The sequence below is a fragment of the Polypterus senegalus genome, chromosome 18 (assembly GCF_016835505.1).
Source record: "Polypterus senegalus isolate Bchr_013 chromosome 18, ASM1683550v1, whole genome shotgun sequence".
NCBI classification, from domain to species: domain Eukaryota; kingdom Metazoa; phylum Chordata; class Cladistia; order Polypteriformes; family Polypteridae; genus Polypterus; species Polypterus senegalus.
Window position 1 is genome coordinate 39063218 of NC_053171.1, and position 27251 is coordinate 39090468.

General features: G+C 39.0%; 1 protein-coding gene across 2 annotated transcripts; it reads left to right on the plus strand.

The window, feature by feature from the left end:
• Window positions 1–960: 960 nt before the first annotated feature.
• Window positions 961–22563, plus strand: vash1 (vasohibin 1). Of its 2 annotated transcripts, none has more exons than XM_039741688.1 (7): window positions 961–2164; window positions 4310–4398; window positions 12557–12613; window positions 13022–13096; window positions 14462–14677; window positions 17369–17475; window positions 21781–22563. In XM_039741688.1, the coding sequence occupies exons 1-7, from the start codon at window positions 1880–1882 to the stop codon at window positions 21942–21944; spliced, it is 993 nt and encodes a 330-aa protein (XP_039597622.1). In that variant the 5' UTR covers window positions 961–1879; the 3' UTR covers window positions 21945–22563. The 2 variants fall into 2 exon arrangements, with proteins under 2 accessions (XP_039597622.1, XP_039597621.1); XM_039741687.1 differs by having other exon boundaries at window positions 970–2164; window positions 14462–14843; window positions 21781–21937.
• The last annotated feature ends 4688 nt before the right edge of the window (window positions 22564–27251 follow it).

Sequence of the window (27251 nt, forward strand, 5' to 3'; positions counted from 1 at the left end):
CCTTAGACTATTTGCACAGTACTTGTACATACTTTTTTTTTAGTTCAGAATCCTGCCTTCATATGAGAGCCACATTGTGAACAGATCACTTCACGGGTAAATGATAACAATTTCTGAGGGCAGGTTGCATTATTTTTGGTAATACGTTGCCTCTGAGACAAACCAGTAGCCACCATCAATGACAACAGCAAACATAAAATGAGAAAGGCACAGCAGAACATAATCGAAACATGTTCTACAACTAATTTACAAGCCAGTATTTTTCAAGCAAGTTATATCTCATTATCATGGTATATATTCATTTTTCCCCTCTGGTCCCATCAGGAGAGTGATCCTCAGACATACATGTCTACTATAGCCACTATACTGCATGTACCCTTAACAGTTAAGCTGTTAGCTGGTTGCCCTCACTAAGAATGTCAACCACTTAGTAGTGATTCAAGTGGATACAGTATGTTAAATTAGTCTTTGGTGAGTTTTAACAACTTTTCCCACTATACAAGTTACACCACACTTCTCAACCAAGGATAGCTTTCTGACTTTTTGTCAGGAGTGTGACCATTCAGCCATGACTGAGGGCACTAAAGCCAAGGAAACAGAGGACTTGGTTACAGGTGAAGCTGGGAGAGTCATACAATATGTCCATCTGTTTCTTCCAAAGTGTATTTGCACATCTTAGCAATAATCTGACCTGAAACCCCAACCCCTTTGTATCTCTTTGTGTTTTGTTTTTACAGTTTATACTCACCTGAGTGTCTCCATCTTAATGCCCGTTATTCCTACTCTAGGTCTTGAAAAGACAAAAAGGGCCAGGCGTGTTCAAAACATACGCACGTTATTTGTTAAAGTCTAATCCATTCGAGTCATTTCTGTTTCAGTTTTTATTTTTCCGCAATGCCAGGCATTTGATAGATTAGTACCAATTTTGCATTAGCATGGCTGGTAAGATGTTCGTATAAGTCATTTGAGTTCGGGATAAAATATTTGTAGCCCTTCTTGGGATTTACACTTCTTCCTGTTGCGGGCGGCCAGGCGCATTCTCGTGTGTGTTGGATGTTCGACCAGATTTGATTTAAAATTTCCATGGCAACAGCTTTCATTTAGAACCTCCATACAGATTGAGGCGTATTTTCGTTCAGTGGATCATGTATAAGATTATGGCGGAGTACGCGGTAACGAGCTGTCTGTCAAGCATCGGTATTTATTTGCGAAAGCGCCTTTTACATTAAAACGTTGCCCGGCATCGAATACAAGAGCGCGCCTTCTCGCACTCGCTCGTTCGCGTCAAGCGGGGCGTGCCTGGCACGCGCTGAGGCCGCCTAGCAGACGCGGTCGCGCAAGTAGCAGTAGAATGAGCCCAACCCTGTCTAGCCTCGCGCGCCGGTTCCGCGGATTCGAAACGGGGCGCCAGGTAGGCGTCGTTTCTTATCGCTCTGATTTTCTGTGAGGCAGCCGTGATGCATTCTGTCTCATTTCTTAACCGTCACTTGGCCTCTGTGGCGTGATGGATAATTCAAAAGCCGTTATCGCAAGTTGAAGCGCATCTCTGGTGCTTTCTCTTCTAAGCGACCTAAAGTCCGGCTAACGGCACTGAAGGCGCCGCTCTTTGTTAACAAATTCACGTGTGCCGCCTTGCCGCGACAGCTGCTCGACTACACATGTGTAGTGTCAACGCGCCGGTGAGACGTGACCTCGAGTCGCTGCCGCTGTCGCCTTCAATTCTTGACGCCTTTCGAGATCCACTAAGCCTTTCCTGCTGCGCCCTTACTGCCGGCTCTTCCGAGATACCGCCGCGTCCTGTCCTTCGCGGCCCACTCACTCCGATTAGGTTAGATGCGGAGGATTTTGTCAGCAGCGCGTCTGAACTTGGGTGGGCGAGATGCCGGGGGGAAGGATGTCAAGCGTTGTCGGTACCATTCCCAGGACAGAGGTCAACGAGGGATCAGCAACAGGGTGTGAGGGTGTGGCCCAGCGGGGTGAAGAAGAGCAGGACGATGAAGGGGAAGAGGATCTGCGAGAGGGCAGCGCTGTGCTGTTCGTGAACCGCGGGGGTCTGCCCGTGGACGAGGCCACATGGGAGAGGATGTGGAGGCACGTGGCGCGCATCCACCCAGAGGGCGAGGACCTGGTGAGGAGGATTAGAGGAGCCAACGACCTGCCTAAGGTAATCCTCCCACCCCAACTGCAAAGGTCTATCTGCATGGCCACCCTTTTCAGACTGTCTTTTCCTGCAGGAAAAGTTCTTAAGTTGTCTGTTTGTACTTGTGTTCTAATTGTATGCCTGTTTACAAATGATCCATTCCCCCAATTAATAAACCAATTGACATTTTGTTTAAATGGATACTAAAAACTGTGTTTTTCCTGTTTGAAATTTAAATGTCACTTTACAGCACACCTGATGGAAAAACTATGCCTGCACAAAAGTTTGCACCTTATCCAAATCATGGATGTAAATGGCAATGTGAAACTGGAGGTTCTGTCATTCCTTTATGGGTATTCAATGAATAAGTAAAATAAATTAATACTATTTAACTTGGGAACTGAGACCTTCATTAATATGAAGACAGTGATAATGAAATGTTTTATTTCATTGCCTTTTTATGCTTATGAACTGCTTTGTAAAAAAAAAAAAAAAAAGTTTTTAATGATAAAATACTGCAAATCTGGGGTACAGTTGTGCTCTGGCTAGTGTATACACAAGTGTTTTTGTTAGTGTGTGACATGCAGTGTAAGAGGATAACAGCCAATTTTGTGATTAATTGTGTGATGTCCTGAAGTGGCATTAAGCCTGTAATGGCTGCCCTGTGGTGCAGACACACAGGGTCATCCTGGCATGTACTGCACAGCAGAGTTATCAGTTTTCAATGCAGATGCTAAAACTGTAGCCATTATAGGAATGATATCCTGCAGAGTTAAAGGAATACTCCACCAAAAACATTTTCTTATATGTTACTTGCCTCATGTAGTGGTGATTGAGAAAAAAACGTAATCTAATGATTGTATGCAGAATGGAAAGAAAACAGTTTATGATAATAGAACTTAATATTAAACAATGCAGTGCTATGTCAAATGGCATGAAAAACATCCATGGAAAAAAGAAACAAACAATCCCACAATACTCATGTTGCATAATTTATGTGTCAGTTATCCAGTCATATGCACAAAATGTGCAAAACCCCTTGCTTTTGTGCTAAAAGAAAGTGAAATAGTTACTACCAGAATAATCCACATGTCATAAACAGGGAACTAAAGCTTCTTGGGGATGTCTACTTCAATTGAAGACTGGACTTGACCAACAAATAAGGGGAAAAGGCAGGTCTTCAATTCAAAAAGCTAAGTTTAGTATTCCTTTAAGACCATCTTCTAGACCTGCCAAGAAGTACATGAACTAAATGAACGACTCCCAGGTTTCCATTGCCATTTTTTAACCAAACAATTGCACTTAGTACTGTAATGTGGTTGAGGATCGTTTCTGCTCAGCTCAAACTCTAGTTATGGTGGATTCACCATTTGTGCAGTCTCAAATCAATACTCATCACTTTTGATCTGTTTTTAGTTTTCTCATATCACATAGCACTCTTTACATATTTTGCTGCCTGTTAGTTTTGACAGCAATGCTAAAAATTAGTATATACAACAATCATCCTGAACCTTAGTCATGTTTTATTTGGCTGAATGCTCTACTAACAAGAGAGGAGGAAGGCAGTTGGAAAACAATATCTGTTGCAGGTCTGTTGAGATTGCTGTACTTACCATGTACCACAATAACTTCATTCAGTGTATGTTATACTTCATAAGAAACCTGGTTTTAGTTAAGAGAACACAATAAATTTATGACATCACTTCAGTGAATGGAAAGCAGTGAGATGATTAAAATTCACAGAAAATCAAATTCTTACGTTCTCACTCTGATGTATAGTATGTGGGCATGGATACAGCTACTGAGAGATTTACAAAGTGGAAGATGTAGCGTTGGGTTTGTTTTAGGTCAACAAATGAAAACATTTAAAGGGTACATGTCTAAAATGGTCAAATGTTTCATACTTTTGAAAAGGCCTTTGAGTAGTTTTTAAACTTGGGAGTGTTTTACGTGTTGTAAATAATGAGTGCAGAATGTGTGCAAAATAGTTAGTTTGGAACAAGATATAAATGTGCTCACTTTCTGTAAGCTTATTGCATAATTGAAAAGGCCAATTAAATTTTTACTCTTGGAAGAAACTGGGGGTTGGGCTTAACAGAACACAAGGGGAGTTTTTCAAACAGTGCTGAATATGCTTTTTGTTAAAGCTCTGCTTGCACCTACTTACAGATTCCCATACCAAGTGTGCCTACATTCCAGCCATCAGCCTCCACCTCTGATCGTCTAGAAGCAATACAGCGATTTATCAGGGATTTGCAGTATCCTTTCTGATTGGAGTCTCCGTCTGTTTACTCTATTCTAAGAAACTTACATATTTATTAAAATGTAATGTAAGCACCTGCTCTGAGATATTAGGAGCTGACTTTCATGTGCATTACACCTATGAATGTTATTGGCTGCCTGTGTTAAATGTATCTGGTCTGTTAGTGTTTTGTCAGTATATGTATGATTTTTGTCTCTACATTAAAATTTATGAACAGAGACTCCTGCAGGTAGGTTTTTATGTTAAAAATGAAAATAATTGAATAAAAATTAAACTCTAATAAAATGCTTATTTTATAAGCATTTACATATTACATCCATAATTGTTGAACCTATAACCATTTTTCATTCTTTGTATTACATTGCTAATCTGAACTCGCTTCATTTTAATTTGACTTGCTATACCACCTGTCTGTGATTTTCTTAATGCAATGCAGTATGTTTTTGCACTTTTAATATGCATTGTTTTGTTTATTGCCATGTGACCATTAAGTGTAGTAAGCTATAAATTGCTACAATTATTAAATAAAAACAGGCTGAAGGACTTGCCTGTCAAAATACTGAAACTATGCTTCTGATGCTTAAGCTTAACTGATGCTTAACTCGAACCTTACTGACAGGTCCATAGTATATAAACTGTCTATATGTGGGCTAAGGTTTAAAGATACAGAGTATGTGCAGGCTAACTCAAAAATAATTCAGTCATCTTTCAAATTTCGTTGACCTCATTCTGAGTCATGCAAAGCAATGAGCAAAAGACGCCAGAGACACAGAAATGCCAGAAGCGCTTCCAGTTATCACATGACATATAGAAGCAGGATTACAATGACTGTTTAATTTGACAGAACCAATCAACCAGGTGTCATGTCTTGTAGGAGTAAGTTAGAGTTCTTTGAGAAACAACATCATTAACATGCAAACTCCACAGCCCACCCAGATTCAAACTTAGAACCAAAGTGTTGCAAGATGGCAGAGTAATATGTCTGCTCTTCTACAGGTACACATTGTTCAATCACTAGCGGGTGTGGAGGACACCTTAAATAATTAATATAATCTATCTTAATATATACATTTCACTATACAACAAAAAGTCCCTAATAGTATATTTAGTCAGGTGGTGAAGAATCAGAAGAATAAGGAAAACATGCCTATCAAGAGAATACATTTATCACTTTTCAAAAAACCTTCAACATACAGTGTGATGTGATGCAAGCGAGTTTAAATTTGTGATGGTACTTTAATATGCGGGCGGCAAGGTGGCGCGGTGGTAGCGCTGCTCCCTCGCAGTAATGAGACCTGGATTCGCTCCCAGGGTCCTCCCTGCGTGGAGTTTGCATGTTCTCCCCATGTCTGCGTTGGTTTCCTCCCACACTCCAAAGACATGCAGGTTAGGTGCATTGGCAATCCTAAATTCTCCCTAATGTGTGCGTGGTGTGTGTGCCCTGTGGTGGGCTGGCGCCCTGCCTGGGGTTTGTTCCTGCCTTGCGCCCTGTGTTGGCTGGGATTGGCTCCAGCAGACCCCCGTGACCCCGTGTTAGAATATAGCGGGTTGGAGAATGACTGACTTTAATATGCTGTATATTTATTCAGCTATTTAACAAGCTTTATCCATTTCAGAGATCCTGAAAGCAAGTGGTACCAGTTTAAATTCAAAGGTGGAATAACAGTCTATTAAAGGGTACACAGAGTTACTTAATTGGGTGGCCACAATTAAATTCACTGACTAAGAGACAAGAGCATTCGTTAGAATTTATTTTCACAACATTGTTATGAAAGCATGGATGTGGATAATAAAACACACACAAATGACTTTGGCTCTTTTACATGGGCATCTAAATCTTGGGGTGAGATTAAAACAAAGTGTTGCTTAGAAAAAGCACAGTAGGCAGTTTATCTGGTTAAGCTAAATCAACAGAACCTTTGTGTCATGCTAGCACATCCTCAAAAAGCAGACACTAGTGAGGAGGTGGGCATTCACTGCCTTTAGCAACCAGTTTACAGTTTCAAGCCTGGAGGTTAAAGTAATCATGTACAAATAGCAGCATATATACAACAAAAGCTTTATAGTACATACATATATCCACAACACTTTTGTTTTTATGTACAATATGCTGAATTGATATTGTTGCAGCAGGCAGATAACGTAGCTTTGCAATACTACAGAGCTTTTTACACTCTCTACTTAAACTAATTATTGTTATGACCTACAGAGCACAAAAGTCACAAAAATATTTAAAATGCCAAGTAGAGGGTGAAATACCATCAAAACCCGTGCTAGTAACACTAAGGGTAACACAGAATCTTTATAAATAAAAGATTGATTTTACAAAATTGTTCTGTAATACTATATAGCTTCACGAAGCACAACATAAAAAGAGTTGCCTAAAAAGGCAAAGGTAATCCAAGGCAAACAATGTCCCAGTCAAAAATTCAAAGAGTAGTCAAAATGCAGACCACATGTGTCAAAAAATTCAGAAATTCACAAAAAGAACAATAACAGATAATCACTAGAGAGACTCACCACACCACAAGCACATTAAGAATGAACTGTAAGGGATTGTGGATATTCACGGCCTTTACGGGGCTCAGGGCAGTCCCTTGACAGTTACAGGCAGGTGGCCCATAAAAACACATGGCGTGTAATAGCATGCATACTCATGAAGAAAGTAAATAATCAACAATGTTAACCATAAACATTGAAAATAATTGACACAAAAGTCACATTTGTATCCCAGCCTGGGTAGGAATCCTGGCTGAAATATAACAATTATCAACAAAGTCAGGTAATTCTTAAGCAAACAGAAAAACATTAACAGACAAGTTACACTTTTCTGTAGCCAAGTAACACAACAAGCTTTATTTGGCATAGAAAAGGAGTAAAGTGTAAAAGTTACAACATTACAAAAAAAGTTTTCATCCTTCCTCCAACAATCAGCTAGTTCACAATTTGTGCAGTAGACACACAGGTAAGAAACCGACTTCAGTACTGACACAGAACTTGATCAGTGGACAGTTTTTAGCCAGCTAAGCCCCCAGGATTTAAAGTGTTAAATTATGGGTGATAAAGTTTTTTAGGAGAAAAAAAACTTAGCTGGGATGCACTTTTAAGAAGAGTTCTATACAACATTTACTATGGTGTAAACACAGGCACTCCTCCTCTTGCTCATTTTAATAAACCATTTACTAAATGTCTTGTCTGACTGTAGTTAATTCATCTCAGTGCTTATTTCAGCCAGAAATCAACAGACTTCCTTACATTGACATGTGCTACCTACATGCTGAATTTTAAATTATGCATTACTATTACATGGATTCAGTATACTGTCTTTGTGTGGTCTGCACATGATGCCCATATCTCCCCTGTATTTTCCAGTTACTATGCTTCAGGTGCTAAAATGAATGTAAATAAATGACGATAGTTGTTTTCTGATTTTTTGTTTCTGTTTTCTGGTCTCTAATCTGGATCTAATCCTGAAGTATAAAATTTAAGATATACTAAAGCATGATGAAATTGCTTGGTAAAAACAGTAATGCAAATTAGTCAAACAAGGAAACGATAGACACTTGGAAAAAGGAATCTTATGTAAACTGAAAAGCACAGTGGTTGGCACTGCTGCCTCATGGATCCACTGTTTGAATCACAGCCCTAATCATTGTACATGTGGAGTTTGCCAATTCTCCCCGTGTCTTTCTGGGTTTTCCTACTATTCCTCCAAAGTAATGTATGATACGTTAAGTGGTGATACCAAATTGACTCAGAATTCATGTAATGTTGTGAACACCTAGAATGGTATTTTGAGCACAGAGAAAACCACTGTTAAGAAATAGGCAAATGTGTAATTAGAGGACAGGTGAGAAGTTCAAAACCAAAAGAGACCAAAGTAAATCAGTACACCAGAACCTGAATGCAAAGAGCAAGTACAAAGTCAAAAACAAAGGAGGTTTTAATCCAAAGTTTCAAACAGTATTTTGAGTTTTTTTCCACTGACTGTCACTATCGAAACGTTTGGTTTTAGGAGGGATCCAATGCTAAGTATCAGTGGCTGTGTATCACTCCATCACATGAACTCTGTGTCATGTGACCAGCAATGGGCATAGCTATGTAAACATTATGGCCATAGACGTGCAAAGCTTGGCACCAGTAGTCCATTGAACAGAAAACAAATTGGCACTGCTAGGATAACAACATGATAAATTTATATATATACTCAGCAAAAAAAGAAACGTCCTCTGACTTTCAACTGTTTTTACTCTCAGTAAACTTAATGTGTAAATATTTGTATGAACACTAAAAGAGTCAACACCATAAGACATAAACTAAAAATGTTTCACAATGTGTCCCTGAATGAAGGGAGGCTCAAAATCAAAAGTACCAGTCAGTATCTGGTGTGGCCACCAGCTGCTTGAAGTACTGCAGTGCATCTCCTCCTCATGGACTGGACCAGATTTGTCAGTTCTTGCTGTGAGATGTTACCCCACTCTTCCACCAAGGCACCTGCAAGTTCCTGGACATTTCTGGGGGGAATGGCCCTAGCCCTCACCCTGCGATCCAACAGGTCCCAGACGTGCTCAATGGGATTGAGATCCGGGCTCTTCCACTGCGAGGATGATCAGCTGTCCTTCCTGTCTCCCTGCAGCGCTGTCTTAGGCGTCTCACAGTGCAGACATGGCAATTTATTGCCCTAGCCACATCAGCAGTCCTCATGCCTCCCTGCAGCATGCCTAATGCACGTTCACGCAGATGAGCAGGGACCCTGGGCATCTTTCTTTGGGTGTTTTTCACAGTCGGTAGACAAGTCTTTTTAGTGTCCTGCGTTTTTAGAACTGTGACCTTAAATGCCTACTTTCTGTAAGCTGTTAAGGTCTTAACGACCATTCCACAGGTGCATGTTAATTAATTGATTATGGTTAATTGAACATGCATGGAAAACATTGTTTAAACCCTTTACAATGAAGATCTGTAAAGTTATTTGGATTTTAAAACATTATTGTCCTGGAAAAAGGAACGTTTCTTTTTTTGCTGAGTATATAAAAGTCAATGTATGTGGGTGTTATGTATGTATACTTCCGAACGGCTGGAGCGATTTTCATGAAACTTGGTACACATGCTTCTCATTGGTCGACTAAAAATACTGTAGGGTGAAATCAACCCAAACCCACCCCTTTCTGGTTAGGGTGGGGGTGATCTTGCAGTCTTGTATGCATGTTATCATCCAGTTGACACTCGGAACGACCACCAGAGAGCAAACTGGAAGTGACTGCCAGCATTCTTTATGTTTGAGCACCACTGCGCCCCTGTTGCTTTTGACATTAAATAGAGTTGGCCAGTTTCGAGCGTCAACTGGATGATAACATACATACAAGACCGCAAGACAAGCACACTAGTGAGCCTTCATTGTTAGTTAATTTATTTTTATTTTTAAAGTTGTGTTTTTTTTTTATTTTATTTTTCTCAAACAATTAAAAAAAAACACTTTATTTTCCTCCTGGGCAATGCTGGGTATTTCAGCTAGTAAACAATAAGAAGTAAATCTGTAAAAACTTTCAAAAATAATGAACTCCAAAACAAGTTATTAAACTTGCGTAGTTTTATTATAGTTTCAATACTGGTAGCTCTGTGAATATGGGTGTTATCGTACTGGAGCATATAATAAGAAGCTGAATATTGCCAGGTGCTTTTGAAATGTGCAGGCACCGCCATGAAAGTCTGGCTTAGTAAAAACACTTTGTTTCTCTAGAAATCTTCTCATTTTTTATTCATTGCCTTGTTTTATAGTTACTAATCATAAATGTTTAGCATCATGTGTATATTGTAATTATCGTCCACATACTGTATAAAGATGCTTTTCACCTGTTAATTGCCCAATGCTAATTGATATAATTTTAATTATTGATTTCTCAGTAATAGAAGGAACACAGAATGTTAACAGCTGTGAACTGTTATCACTGACACTGTGAATGCAACACACCTAGAACTCCCAAATACATCCTTGTAGCTACAGGTACAAAGTAATGCATTGCATAAATATCTTTCTGACATGTTTTATATATTTAATTGTTTTTGTTATTTGCTGATGATGACAATGTTGTCATAGCGAATCTTCCATCTGTCGAGCCATTTTCCCAACCTTGAAAATGTATTTTTGCCAAGAAGTTTTATTGCTTCATTTAAAAACTGTTATTGTAACATCTCTAAATGTATTTAATTAAACAGAATAAATTGTTGCCCAAACATACAGTGTAAAACATTTACACAATAATATTTTGCATGATATACTTCATAGTAATGTGTCACATCATTCAATTAATAAATGGAAAAAGGGATGAAGCCTGTTATTGGTAACGTTATTAGGATGATTCAAAATCACTCAAAGGTGGTTTAAAACTACAACCAATTGATAATTTTTTAAAACTAATCACTGAAGGTCAGAGATTTATCGCAAATGGATTTACATACAGGTGGCACGGTAGAACAGTGGCAGTGCTGCTGCCTCCCAATAAGGACACTGGGGTTCATGTCCTGAGCGCTCCCTGCATTGAGTTTACATATTCTTCCTTTTCAGCAAAGACATGCAGGTTTGGTAAATTGCTGTTCCTAAACTGGTCCCGATGTGCACATGTATTCACCCTGTGATCGGTCCAGAGATAGTTTCTGATTTGTGCCTGATGAATGCTGGGTTAGGTTCCAGCTGCTCTATGACCCTGCCCCGGATAAGCAGGTTAAAAAAATTGAAGGAATTATACGACATGTCCCTGTTTAGGCATTAAAGTATGAAAGCATAAAGTATGAATGTGTATGTCTGTCTGCTCTGTGACAGCTGGTGACCTATCTAGTGTAGGTTGTTTCTGTCTTTGCACCTGGTACTGTTGGTGTACCTTTGCATTTTATGTGCATTTCAGGGTCTCTGATTTTTTTCATTACATGTCTACTCCCTCTTGCTCTTGAATTGGACAAAGTGGGTACCTAAGATGAATGGATTCTCGTTATACATTAACACAATTTGTGTGCATGGTTTGGTTTATAATTAATGCTAATGATGCCTAATTATATTTCTGGTAAAATACATTAAGAATTGAGTACATTTTGATTGTTTTACTAATTCACATTCTGATGTGATTTAGGTTTTTGTCCGTGTTCTGGATCAGCATAATGTGTGTCTTGCAGCTGCAGTCATGTTGAATCCTGTCTGTGTTCATATTCTCATTAGTCAGAAGTACACACATGTGCAAAGCTGCTAGAAAACATGCAGTGTTTGTGTTTGCAACATCAGGCCAAAAACAGGAATCAAAACTTGAATGGCACCAGTATATTACTAGCCACAGTCACACTGACTCACTCATACCAATCAACCCACACAATTATAAACATGTGACAAAGGGGTTTAAAATATAATGTATAAAACTGAATGGATACTTTTTTATATAGATTTCTGTTTCTGTACAGGCTACAACATCCTTGCTGAATCTCTTTCTACTTGTTCCTAGTAGAAAAAAGCACATACATGGGCAGTGCTACTGGCTGCAAAGAAGTAATACTGTACATTTGTGAAATGTAATGTTGGCCACTTGAAGAGCAGATCCAGACATTGTTTGCTGGATCACCTCTTTGAGAGTTGGCTGTGGTGTAAAGCTTGTTGGTCATTATTTATGAATCTCAGTTCTGCTTGTTGGCAAGTTTGATTTAATGTCAAGTAGCTCAACCTGTGGCAGGTATCACCTTAATTTATAAAGAAAGATTCACATCTAGGGCGGCACGGTGGCGCAGTGGTAGCACTGCTGCCTCGCAGTTAGGTGACCCGGGTTTGCTTCCTGGGTCCTGCCTGCGTGGAGTTTGCATGTTCTCCCCGTGTCTGCGTGGGTTTCCTCCAGGCGCTCCGGTTTCCTCCCACAGTACAAAGACATTCCGGTTAGGTGGATTGGCGATTCTAAATTGGCCCTAGCGTGTGCTTGGTGTGTTTGTGTGTGTCCTGCGGTGGGTTGGTTCCTGCCTTGTGCCCTGTGTTGGCTGGGATTTGCTCCAGCAGACCCCCGTGACCCTGTGTTTGGATTCAGCGGGTTGGAAAATGGTTGGTTGGTTGATGGATTCACATCTAATAATGCATTTAAGCAACTGTATACAAGCATGGGCACTTTTGGACTTAACTATTTTTTTAGGTACAATCACACTGGAACACAGTTCTTTGAGATTAAGAAGAACAGACCTCTCACCGCGTAAGGTTTTCATTTTTTATCTGCATTTTTAAAGTTAATAGATTCAGATCAGATTGAATGAATCATTTGGCTTAGTATAAGCACCAATAACCAAAGTACATGTGTAATGAAATTTGGATGGGAAGAAAACAGAAGCCAATATTTGTAGAATGTTGAAAATAGTAATTTGTTAAAAATTATTTTGTTTAATGCAATAACAGTGTAAAAGGTGGAACATATCTCTATATTTACATAAAAAAACAGTGAATAAAGACAGCTGCCTTACAGATTAGTAAAAAGTGATAACTATCCAGATTTTTAAGATGCCAGTGAACATGTGATAGTTTTTTTAGACACTGCTCAAGTTATGTCAAAAAATGAAACTGAAGTAAAGTGAACACCAGCTAATCTCTGCGTTTTATTTTTCAGGCTGTTAGACATTGCTAAGGAGATGATCAGAGAGGCTCTGCCAATCAAGTGCTTGGAAGCAGTGATCCTAGGGATGTATCCTTATCTGTCAATACAGTCTGACAGTCTGTTTTAGAGGCAGGAAAAGAAACTTTCTGGAAACAAAAGGTTGTATCTCTTAGAAGCTAAATAGCCACTAGAAAACATCTAACTAGACAGAGGTAGAACTACTGCAATGCATTTTCCATAGTCATTTACATTTCTTTTAATGTAACACTTCAGTGCCATTCTTAAAGTCTGCTGTTCTTTATTTCTGCCATTTAAAGGAAGATGTTAACAAATACTTTGCCTTTTGCATTATTTTTCTAGTAAAGAGTCTACTGGGTTAGGTCAGACCTGTATAGTTTCAAAATTAATCAAAATAATTAACTTGATCGTCATGTAAACAGTTCCAGGTCACTCATCCCAGCAGGTTCTCATTATGATCATCATCCTCTGGAGTACACTTCAGCTTTTCTCACCAGCTGATAGGACTTAAACCAGGTCAGAACGAAAATGTGTACATAAGCCAAAAAGTCTTTGTCAGCTGTTTCCCACTGAGAAGCACTAGCCCGGAGTACCAGTGTCCTTAGTAAAATTAAAGGATGTTCTGAGGTTATAATAGGAAAAATTCCCTTTTGGTTATATGTTCCAGTCATCTTGAATGTCACAGGCGGACGAATTCACAGTAGTTCATCCATTTCTTTTGCTCTAGAGTATTGACATGTTGTGTAACTGCTGCTTGGCAATATTTTATCTTGCCCCTTTTTTCTGACATATTTTATTAGTTTATGCCGCAGAACTACACCACATTGTATGTTTAAATATGAAATGTACCCTTGGATATTGACATGCAGAAGATTTTACTTTCCTGCTTTTTAGGTTTAATCTTACACTGATGTACACTTATAATTTCCCGAACTCTTTTATTTGTATTGTTCATTCAATATATTAAAATGTGCTTTTGTGGTTCTCCTTTTCATTATCATTTTATGTTAAAAGAGATAGGCAGCATTGCCATTGTTTTCAGTTTGTCCATTATACATTACTTTTTCAGTGTTTTGTGCATAACCCCTACCAAGATTATTATTTATTTGTACTGCAGTTTTACTTTCCTAATTTTTTGATGTGTGAAATTGAATGCACATCTCCTCAATTGTAAGCATTTGCAAATTGTATTATGGCTACAGTTTCATGATATACATCACTGTAATGTGTTTTAATGACCACCCTGCAGTCAGTCACAGAAGTAAATGTTTTCACACAGACCAGTAAATAAGAGTCTTACACATCTGACAGACTTACATAAAAATGTAGGGATGTACCGCAAGTCTGACTTTTCTACAGGTCTGCATGTACCACCAAAATGCTTCTTCAGACCTCATTTTGTGTTAAATCCATTTCCTTTAACTCTTGGCAAAGCTACCTTACCAACAGCATACCAGGCCTAGAACGTTTTCCTCTCAGCTTTAAAACCCAATTCTCAGGGAATTACTTCCGTCACATTGTACTTGGGGTGCACAGCGGGGGACGTTTTGGAGCCTTGGGCATAAGTCGACGTGAGGACCTGATGTACAAGCCTCTGACCTTTCGGACACTGAGTGAACTGGTGCAGGAGTTTGATGTCGCCTATCACAGGTACTGGCATACACTGAAGAAAGTGAAGATTGGTCAGTATGTGTCCCATGACCCCCACAGTGTTGAACAGATTGAATGGAAGCACTCCATTCTAGATGTGGACAAGCTGACACAAGAGGAGTTACGCAAGGAGCTTGAGAGGCATATGCGAGACATGAGGCTGAAGGTGCGTAGAGTCGTAAAGAATGAAGGTTACCAACTATGTGCCCCAAGTTTCCTCTTTTCTGATCACAGCTATAAACAGATTGCTGTGTTCCTGTAACTTAACTAAAAGCTTTCTGTAATAGTTTCTAATTTAATTTACTAATGGCTTTGTATGGAAATCTGGTGCACTAACATTGATTTTTGCTGTAACTCATGTCATCTGTCTGCGGCAGTGCAGCTGAAGTCATCCCTGGTGCTTAATGTGCCAGGGCTGCACTAATAACAATTCCTCAGTTCCTTGAATGTTACTGTTTATTAGATCTTTTTTCTGCAGTGACACAACTCTCCTGCATGTACATTTTTTTCTTTTTTTTAATAGAAATTTCATACTTGTTGTAATGCACAATTCCAGCTTTAGGAGCTTTTCACAATTCAGCACTACATTCAAGTGCAGTTAGTATGATAGAAGAAAACAGTTCATGTTTGATTGAACACGCTTGAAGGAAATATGTGGTACATGAAGATCTATACTTTATGTAATTATAAGGTGCTGGAACACGTTTAGTTGTATGATTTTCTCATAATTGGCTAAAGTGGCATGCCATACAAAGTGTAAATACTCCTAAGAATTGTATATTGTAATTATGGCTTAAAGCAAAGCAGTCCTCTGTTCAAAGCCACTTTCACTACATCCTGTTGAACTTGTTCATGCAGTGGTATGAATTGTGTGTGTGTACTTTACAAAGGTAAGTTGATAGTGCCAACAATGGACGTAACCCTTCAAAATGCCAGCAGTGTATTAATTAGATTACAGTGAACATTCTTGCCATACTTGGCGTACAGAGTTGAAATTCAAAACATGAGGTTTCAAGTTTAAATCTCACTCTTGCATTGCCTTGACAATTTAATATATCACACATATGTGCTCCAACTGTAAGATTCTATTGTGTCCTGCTGAAATACGTCATAATTTTAGCTACTGTCTTCCAAGATTAGATTCTCCCCCATTATCTGTATAAAAAGTGCATTCTTCCCATATTCATATGTCTTTTTTTTTTAAAAAAAAAAAGGGTAGGCTAATTAGTAATTATAACGTAACAGGTATGTAAGTTATTCAGGACAAAAAAAAACATCCTGAAAACTTCCTAGCAGTTTTACTATATTCGTGAACTTGGAGAGGTGTCAGCTGACACTTAAGAATTACCCAGTACAGAGGATGTGGACCCACCTGTGCTTGCTGTCCCATTGGCTATTGAAGACGATACCATATCTTAGCCGTATTGCTGGCATATGAGTCCTGTTAATCTTTATCTCAAGGAAATACCTCCAGGTAGACAATGTTTTTAGTGAAAACTTCAAGCCTTGCCCTCCATTGCTGAGGTGTTTCACTTTCGCCCTTTTGAACTGCATCGTTTGCTTGCTTTCAACATTGTGCGTTAGAAGTTAGGTGCATGCAAGCGGCCAAAAAATTTAAAATGCATGCATGCGTCGTCTAGTGGCTGTGGTTGAGCGTGAGCAAAGTGGACTGCTTCATACACACACATACACACACATACACACAGGTCTTTCATTTTTATTTACTGTTTGTCTAATCTAAGTCAGCATGTTCAGCAGTGGACTGTGGTCTTCATCCAGGGTTGCCTTTTGCACCCAATCATGCCATTATAGGCTTTGGGCTCCTGCTAACCTGTATTAGAATATGAATATTTAGAAAATTAATGAATACTTTGTCATAGTGTTCAGTAGGAAATTAATATAAAGGTGTTCTTAATGTAAACAGATTTTCCAAAATATTACATTTTACATTAATTTGCATTTTAAAAATTCAGTTCTATATTTGATTGTTTTTATTTTTTTTTTATTTTCATGGCAGCTATACTTTGTTCAAAGATTTTTCTCATCATATTAGCACAGACAGTTGTAGGGCCATTTCGTGCCTCATGATCCAACAACCCATCTCATATATTTTGGAAAAAACACAGTGTTTCTTGCATTTGTGACGTATGCAAGATTTTGGAAAATGCTTTACAACATTCATTACTTGACTTAGCATATAGCATTTTTATTTGTAACCATAGAGAAGGTAAAGTACAGTGATGGCTGTCCTTTACTGAAACTAGTAAGTAGTGTATAGAGATATTAATTGATAACTATTACAGCATGCACATACACATACAATTATAGTGAGACCCAATTAGTGAATCACTAGATGTACTAAAAATAATCTTCATTATGGCTGTTGTTTATTACATCTTAGCATTATTCAATTTTACAAATATTCTATAGTCATTTGGCCTTTTTTGGGTCTACCTCCAGTTTGATATTGCCCTCTAATATATGAAGGTATACCTATGCAAGATTATTAGTGAATGAAGAACTTTGATGCCATTCTGCACAAGCTGTGCTAAGTCTGATGTGGTATACAGTACCTGCATTTGTTTTAAGGAAATATTAGAAATTCTAAGTCTGTAAGGCAGTTCAATATTAATGAGGTATCGGATTGTGGTAATTAATGAAATATTGTTTGTTTGCATTATTGGATTACAGATTGGAAAGCCTGCACCGCCTTCACCCACCAAAGACCGGAAGAATTTTGGATCTCCCCTTCGAAGCCAGTCCAGCCCTCACCGCAGAAACAGTCGTAGTGAAAGACAGTAAGTCTGCGCACTTTATAGATTCTCTGTATTCAAGGCAGTCATTGTAAATTAGTAATTGCAAGAGACATCTACCAGATCTTCAGAAGGTTAAACAAATCCATTTCAGGACTACTTTTTTGGGAGTCAAGCAGATTAGAAACAGAAGAAAATGGAGGACAGTCGAGCTCAAATGATAAAGTTACGTGCAACTAAACCTTACAATAGCGCCCCATACATAAAATTTGTACCTATATTTTTCTGATCTGTTATATTTTCAGTTTTCATCCAAAACTGTATGAAGATACCCAACTCAAACTACATATGTAACAATTGTAAGATATGTAACAGAAAATAGACAATAAGCTTACACATAGTGTTGTATCTATTGATTTAAAAGTCCTGTTAGAATTTTCATAAAACAGTCATCCGCTTAGATTGCACCAAGATTTTAAAACAATAACATGAAATCATCAGCACAGCAACAATGGAAGGATTGTGTTGTCTTAAAAGGACTTTAGCTGGCCATCTCGTGCATGTATCTGTGACTGTTAACCTGACCTGGACACTCCCTAGTCCCCATATGTTCCACTGTGTGTGTGTGTGTGTGTGTGCATAGAGAAATATACAAAAGACTATCTTCATTTTTACAATAAACTTTGAAATAGGAGATCCAAACCCCACTCTGTTAAACATGGAATACAATAATAAGGACAAAATCACATAGGACAAACATTTCTGCTCAAGCAAAGCATCACATTTTCATTCAGTTCAAGTCACCTCAATAGTAAACTCAATATACTGAAGACAGTGCACACCCATTTATCGTATAAATACTTGTAATACACATTAAAGCAAAAATCCAACTTTTCTGCAAATAATCAACTAAACTTCCTGCCTCTGGATAACTAAGGTGAGAGTATATGTAGTAAAGATAGACGAGACTTACTGCCAAGGTGTTAGAGCTTCATGTATATTTTATAGAACAAACACAAGAGACCACAAGCCTCCTCAAAAACGAATTATTTTTTTCCTCAATGCAAGCTTGGTGAGACATAGCAGAATACATATTGACCTCTAAAATAACATAATTTTTTTTATATACTGTATATATTTTGTTAAACCCTGAGGGGAAAGTGTCTTTTCGCCTGATCTTCGTGGGTCATAGCACAGGTTCAGCCATTACACAGTGCTCCTGGAGCAATTTTCAGGTTAAGTTTAGGGGGTTAAACTCATATACTCCTCCCCAAAAAAGAAAGTTGCAACAAGATGCATTAAAAATTGGTTTACATTACTCAATGATATGCTTTGAAGATGGCAGGAGATTTCTACTATTCTTCTCACAACTGCAGGTCATTGGCTTTCATGATAATCAACTTGATATTCATCCATCCATCCATCCATTTTCCAACCCGCTGAATCCGAACACAGGGTCACGGGGGTCTGCTGGAGCCAATCCCAGCCAATATAGGGCACAAGGCAGGAACCAATCCCGGGCAGGGAGCCAACCCACCGCAAAACTTGATATTTATGTATTGTACAAATTAATAAAACATTAAACTACTAGACTGCAAAGTGTGACAAATAAGAAGGTAAACAACTAGAATGAAAATGTTCACCCTTTGCACATACATTTATCAAGTTAAGAAAAAAACTAGAAAACTTTGAAATTCGGTTTACTTGAACTGCTACTTTCAAGAGTGAAATGTTGGTGAACGCTCCAGTTGTGTTCACAATATACTTTGAAGTCAGCAAAGGAGAAGAGTACATAAATGAACAGCAGTAGAAAAGGCAAAGAACAGCATACTGATAATGTCAATTACTATAATAATTTTGCTCCCATGTGCTTAATCTGCAAGCTGCATTAATTTATCAAAGTGATTTATAACATAATTAATTCTCTCAAGTTGACCCATATTTACACACTGAACTGAGGGGATGTTCTTCCTGTCATTTTTACCATAAATAGCCAGTCAGTGTATGAACAGAAGAAAAGATCACATGGAAGAGTTGTGAAGAAACACGATTTAATGAGCCATGCTAGTAAAGGGTATGGTGGAAATAGTACTGGGAGACCTTCTAGAGAGGAGAGACAAAAGGGAGGAAAGAGGGGGTAGGTATGGATACTGGTAAGAAAGGAAGACGTAGCAGGTATTGGAGCAAACTTGTAGATATTTTGTGTGTAGCCGTCATTTTCTCTTTATTTTAAGGGTGCAAACTTTTCCTGATTTGACAGTGCGCGAATCATGTTATTACATGGCTCAGAGGGCTGCACAGACCAGATAGATACAGTAGATAAAGTTAGGTCCATAAATATTTGATTTCCTTTGACCGCATGTTGTCTGTTTACAGCAAAATCTTCCACATGCAAGCACCACACCTCAAGTCAACTCCAGGCCTTTTATCTGCTTAATTGATAATGACAAAATGACGGACTTGACCACACCTGCCGATGAAATAGCCTTTGAGTCAATTGTTCAATTACTTTTGAGCCCCTGAAATGAAGGGATTGTGTTAAGAAAATGCTTTAGTTGCCTCACATTTTTATGCAATCGTTTTCTTCACCCCACTGAATTAAAGCTGAAAGTCTGCACTTCAACTGGATCTGAGTTGTTTCATTTAAAATTCATTGTGGTAAATCACAGAACCAAAATTAGAAAAAAGTTGTCTCTGTCCAAATATTTATGGACCTAACTGTAGATAGATAGATAGATAGATAGATAGATAGATAGATAGATAGATAGATAGATAGGGGAAGTATATAATGATAGATAGATAGATAGATAGATAGATAGATAGATAGATAGATAGATAGATAGATAGATAGATAGATAGATAGATAGATAGAGACTTTATTAATCCCCAAGGGAAAATTCACATACTCCAGCAGCAGCATACTGATAAAAAACAATATTAAATTAAAGAGTGATAAGAATGCAGGTATAATAGACTGTAACTTTGTATAATGTTAACCCCGGGTGGAATTGATGAGTCGCATAATGTGGGGACTCCTCAGTCTGTCAGTGGAGCAGGACAGTGACAGCAATCTGTTGCTGAAGCTGTTCCTCTGTCTGGAGATGATGCTGTTCAGTGGATTCTTCATGATTTACAGGAGCCTGCTCAGCGCCTGTTGCTCTGCCACGAATGTCAAACTGTCCAGCTCCGTGTCTACAATAGAGCCTACCTTCCTTACCAGTTTGTCCAGGCGTGAGGCATTCCACTTCTTTATGCTGCCTCTCCAGCACACCACTGCGTAGAATAGGGCGCTCACCACAACCATCTGATGGAACATCTGCAGCATCTTATTGCAGATGTTGAAGGACGCAAGCCTTCTAATGAAGTATAGTCGGCTCTGTCCTCTCTTGCACAGAGCATCAGCATTGGCAGTCCAGTCCAATTTATCATCCAGCTGCACTCCAAGGTATTTATAGGTCTGTACCCTCTGCACACAGTCTCCTCTGATGATCACGGGGTCCATGAGGTGCCTGGGCCTCCTAAAATCCACCACCAGTTCCTTGGTTTTGCTGGTGTTCAAGTGTAATTGGTTTGAGTCACACCATTTAACAAAGTCCTTGATTAGGTTCCTATACTCCTCCTTCTGCCCACTCCTGATGCAGCCCACAATAGCAGTGTCATCAGCAAACTTTTGCACATGGTAGGACTCCGAGTTGTATTAGAAGTCTGATATATATAGGCTGAACAGGACCAGAGAAAGTACAGTCCCCTGCGGCACTCCTGTGTTGCTGACCACAATGTCAGACCTGCAGTTTTCAAGACGCACATACTGAGGTCTGTCTGTAAGATAGTCCACGATCCATGCCACCAGGTATGAATCTACTCCCATCTCTGTCAGCTTGTCTCTAAGGAGCAGAGGTTGGATGGTGTTGAAGGCGCTAGAGAAGTCCAGAAACATAATTCTTACAGCACCACTGCCTCTGTCCAAGTGGGAGAGGGATCAGTGTAGCATATTGATGATGGCATCCTCCGCTCCCACCTTCTCCTGGTATACTATGATGATGACTACCATCTATCAATCATGTTAGAAATCCAGTGCAGTGTTTTTATTAGTATTTTGTCATGTTTGTCACATTATCTTTCACTGGTGAATTTCCACAGAAAAACAAGAAATACCTGATGAATGCTTAAGTTTATTCTGACAGTGACTATGACATGTGTTTTATTCACTTTATAAATGTAATGTGTTAAGTGTTGATTTTGCAATCCAAAAAGCACCTTAAATAACTACTGACATTTTCTGTAGGCATGTACAAAGCGCATTTTGAAAATGTTACCTACTTAATAAATGCACTGGCTATCCTTTTACAGATTATCTGGTGAAAAGAAGCTCACTGACCAGAAGTCAACTTCTGACGTCAACAGCTATCAAATCAGAGTGTGACAAACCAGCAACAGACCTGACAAAAGAGGCCAAGGAGGCACTTTATGACTTTGAGCTGAGCATCACAAGCCCAAGAATCCAGAATGAATGAAGGAGTAGCAAAGCTCTTCCTACCCAGATACATATAATCACATGGTCATTGATCAACTTGTTGTTTACACGGGCATCAAAGCTGCATCTGAACATTTTTAAGGCAAAGATAAAAGTGGCAAAGAAGTGCAAGTTTTCCTTTCAGTCATTAACAAGCCATTTAACATTCTAAATTGTCACAACCTATGGTACAATATTGTAGGGATGACTGTCTTGGAATTTTTTCTGTGTTTTAATAGTAGGAACCATTCTACGTCACTTTATGCCCTGTACTATTTGTCATGTGCGTATCAACTTTTAAAGGTTAGGATAATAGTGAGCATCTGTTTAACCTTTCAGTGGCTAGAACAATTGGCTGTCACAACTTAGTGGCCATTGTGACTGTAGTTGCTATGACACCTTTCCCCTTTTTGCAGGATATTTTTCTATATATGTTTGAATTCTTCCTTCTTGTTTTAAAATATTGCATAAATGATCACAACAACCTTTCACATGCTCACATTGTATAGTACTTTATTATTCACAACTCCATATTTTGCACCAGTCAGCTGTGCTACCTGTCTAAGACTGATTGAAATCTAAGTAACCAACTAGACCTCAGCGTTAACATTTGCAGTCCACCAGGCAACGCATATGTCTCTGTTATATTCCATTTGGTATGGGATTCATAAAAAAAAAATAGTGATAATGTTTGTGATGTGCCATCTGTTGGAATGACAATTGCAATGCATTTTACTACTAAGAACATTTGTGGTGCGCCATCTTTTGGAATGACAGAGACGTAGCAACCAGATGGACATACTGGACAGACATTCAGACACCTATCCTTACATTAAAGTGGAAGCTACACCTTGTCGACAATACTTTGTTCAATGTTTTTTCCATCTTCATATCTGAAACAGCAAGTAGCTTGTCAAAAGCAAGCAGAAAATTAAAATTTCCAAGACAGAGATTAGCCTGTGGTCTGCAGCAAGTAAAACTACAGAAATAATACTGGCTAAGCCTCACAGAAACACAGTGTAAAAAAAGTAGTTGGATCATAAAGTCAAATATAGGTAGTTCAATTTTATTTAACTAAGATTATTGTGTGCAATGATGAAAATCAATTTTAAAAGTCTGTATTAGTATTTTCTAATGAGTTATTTAAAGTACTTGTGATGTTCATTTTAAATGGCACCAAATACTGTAAACGTAGATTGTTCCATCTGCGTTGTTAGGCTACTGAATCAGTGGAGCAAAGTGAATCTGGAAGCCTCTCCTGTTTTCAACACACTACAGTAACGTAAGTAAGGATTTTCTTTAAGGCTGTAAAGAGTAAACCAAAATGATCACAGATGCTGCTAGAGTGGGTGACTCACATGGAGGTTCAGCAGGTATGCATAAGTAGGCCATGTCTCAGTGTTTAAGTGCCATTGTGCTGTAGAAAGTGACCTAGACGTTTGAAACAATGATACTCTTTTTCAGTAGTCGTGCCACACGTATAGTGTGTTTATTAGCCTAAACGGGCCAGTAACAGACTGGCATTAAAGGTGCTTCTTTGAATCCATTGCCTTCCTGCAACTCTTAACAAGCAACGGAAGTCATTTTGCACCATTTGTTCCCCATATAACTGATGGATAATGCATCTGTATTTTTGGTGCTTTGAGCCAGCAATATTAGGAATGGTAAACTGAAGAAAAGAAAATTCAGCAACAGCTAGTGGAGTGTTTGTGAGTGTGCTTTGTGGCTGCTGGTGCTTTGAAAAGTACAGTGTTGCAGTGACGGTGCTTCTTATATATTTTAAATACAAAAGTACTGTCTGGCAAACAAGTGTACCTTACTGTATACACATTGCAGTATTTACACACTATTTATGTTGTGCCCACCACAATGAAAAGAATTCTCCATTTTCAGGTTAACTGGATTATAAAGTCAAAAGCCTTAACGGTTACCACAGACATGAAACATTTTGGGGAGCCTTTCACAGGCCCACATGACAATACTAGGACTACTATTACTGCTTCTTTCTGCAGTACTTGTGGCTAAATAATCCATCAAGTGTAGCTATAATTGTCAAGAACAAGAGTCAGCAAGAAAAATTATTCTTTGTTTTCCAAAGCCTTGTATGGTTAATGAGTATCAGCTACTTGTGTTAGTTGGGTACTCCAAAGGTACATAATGGCGTAGTGCTGGTAAGCTGACCACTAACGGGGAGGTAAGGTTTTCTCCCCCTTACCAGTGATGAGGGTTTATCATACTCATACAGTACTTAATCTCCATTAATTCAATTCAGGGTCCAGGTTCATCATCAGGTCTTCAAAAAAAAATATTTTCTGTGGACGCATAATAGGCTATAATAATACTCTGAGTAGGACTTGGTGGGAGTGACGTTTGCTTGAAGTTAAGTAGTCCAAATTATTTTGTCATGTGCAGCCATACTTAGTAGGTACAGGCCCAGAAAACGGCAAGCATTCGAATCTGTGACAGAGAACTAAACTAAAAGATGTAGCAGGAAGATGTTCTATGTGTACAAAGTTGATTCTGGGGCTGCCAAAATACTGAATACCACTTTATTGGCTGGGAAACTGTTTTTCTATTGCTAGCTGATAACAGTAGTGTAAATGAAATAAACAGTGCACTTGTCACCAGGGTGTCCATGGTGTTCTTTGTATATCTGAAAGGTCTCCAAATATCAATAATCCAAAAGATTTGTACTATTCTGTTATAAGGTTCAAAAGTAGTTTTTGGTGGGGTGGCTGTCAAAAAATCATAGCCTTGTGCTAAGACTTTATAAATACAGACTCAGTTGAAAAGAGCATTTTTATAATGCTGATCATAAGTGGAAATGCTCAAATGTGAAACCTGATGCTATAAGTAAGACAACAGCAACAATTTGGGGAACACACTTTTCTGTTCCTGCAAGACTATGCACCAACTCAAATCCAAAAATACATGGAGGACCCTGAGAGGCATGCACATAGCCCTGACGTCAACCCTACTGAATGCCTTTGGGATGAACGCATATTGCAAACCAGGTCTTTAGCACCTGCCTTCACACTTCACAATTTGGTTGAATGGGCCCAGACACACTCCAAAATCCTAAGGAAAGCCTTCCCAGAAGAGTGGAGACTGCTATAGTTGCAAAGGGGGTGAACTCCTTATCAATGGCCATGGTTTTGGAATGGGATGTCCAACAAGCTCATATAGGGGTGATGGTCAGATGTTGACAAACTTGGCCTTATAGTGTAGATACAGTGCATCCGGAAAGTATTCACAGTGCATCACTTTTTCCACATTTTGTTATGTTACAGCCTTATTCCAAAATGGATTAAATTCATTTTTTTCCTCAGAATTCTACACACAACACCCCATAATGACAATGTGAAAAAAGTTTACTTGAGATTTTTGCAAATTTATTAAAAATAAAAAAATTGAGAAATCACGTGTACATAAATATTCACAGGCTTTGTCATGAAGTTCAAAATTGGGCTCAGGTGCATCCTGTTTCCCCTGATCATCCTTGAGATGTTTCTGTAGCTTAATTGGAGTCCACCTGTGGTAAATTCAGGTGATTGGACATGATTTGGAAAGGCACACACCTGTCTATATAAGGTCCCACAGTTGACAGTTCATGTCAGAGCACAAACCAAGCATGAAGTCAAAGGAATTGTCTGTAGACCTCTGTGACAGGATTGTCTCGAGGCACAAATCTGGGGAAGGTTACAGAAACATTTATGCTGCTTTGAAGGTCCCAATGAGCACAGTGGCCTCCAATATTCATAAATGGAAGAAGTTTGAAACCACCAGGACTCTTCCTAAAGCTGGCCAGTCATCTAAACTGAGTGATCAGGGGAGAAGGGGCTAAGTCAGGGAGGTGACCAAGAACCCGATGGTCACTCTGTCAGAGCTCCAGAGGTCCTCTGTGGAGAGAAGAGAACCTTCCAGAAGGACAACCATCTCTGCAGCAATCCTCCTATGAGGCCTGTATGGTAGAGTGGCCAGATGGAAGCCACTCCTTAGTAAAAGGCACATGGCAGCCCGCCTGGAGTTTGCCAAAAGGCACCTGAAGGACTCTCAGACCATGAGAAACAAAATTCTCTGGTCTGATGAGACAAAGATTGAACTCTTTAGTGTGAATGCCAGGCATCACGTTTGGAGGAAACCAGGCACCGCTCATCACCAGGCCAATACCATCCCTACAGTGAAGCATGGTGGTGGCAGCATCATGCTGTGGGGATGTTTTTCAGCGGCAGGAACTGGGAGACTAGTCAGGATAAAGGAAAAGATGACTGCAGCAAATTACAGAGACATCCTGGATGAAAACCTGCTCCAGAGTGCTCTTGATCTCAGACGGGGGAGACGGTTTATCTTTCAGAAGGACAACGACCCTAAGCACACAGCCAAGATATCAAAGGAGTGGCTTCAAGACAACTCTGTGAATGTCCTTGAGTGGCCCAGCCAGAGCCCAGACTTGAATCCGATTGAACATCTCTGAAGAGATCTTAAAATGTCTGTGCACCGACGCTTCCCATCCAACCTGATGGAGCTTGAGAGGTGCTTCAAAGAGGAATGGGCAAAACTGGTCAAGGATAGGTGTGCCAAGCTTGTGGCATCATATTCGAAAAGACTTGAGGCTGTAATTGCTGCCAAAGGTGCATCAACAAAGTATTGAGCAAAGGCTGTGAATACTTATGTACATGTGATTTCTCAGTTTTTTTATTTTTAATAAATTTGCAAAACCTCAAGTAAACTTTTTTCATGTTGTCATTATGGGGGTGTTGTGTGTAGAATTCTGAGGAAAAAAATGAATTTAATCCATTTGGAATAAGGCTGTGACATAACAAAATGTGGAAAAAGTGATGCTCTGTGAATACATTCTGGATGCACTGTAGATACCCAGTGCAAGTGAATATCTCTGTCATATCCTTGTTTTAAGTATGGGTGGAATGATGTGAAAATGCTGGTGTGGATGGAGATCATTTTCAACTAAAAGACTGTGCATCTTCTGATTCAGGCAATGGAAAACACGCTATTTCGGGGTAATGCTATAGAAGCAGACAGCAACTACTTGTTTTCTTAAATAAAAATTGGTAACAATAAAAGACAACCAAAATACTTGTCCAGGAAATCCAATTACACGGTGAATGGCTCTGGTGTAAAGAGGGAGCACGGTGACCCTCCAGAGAGGCTCAAACGTTGACAGGGTTTGTGACTTTAATGTTTTCTGACAACAGTGCAGTCAGCACGACTTTGTTCATAACAGTGAAACATCCAGGCATGAATTAATAATACTTCTATATTTAGCATCGGTAAAATGAACAAATGAAGC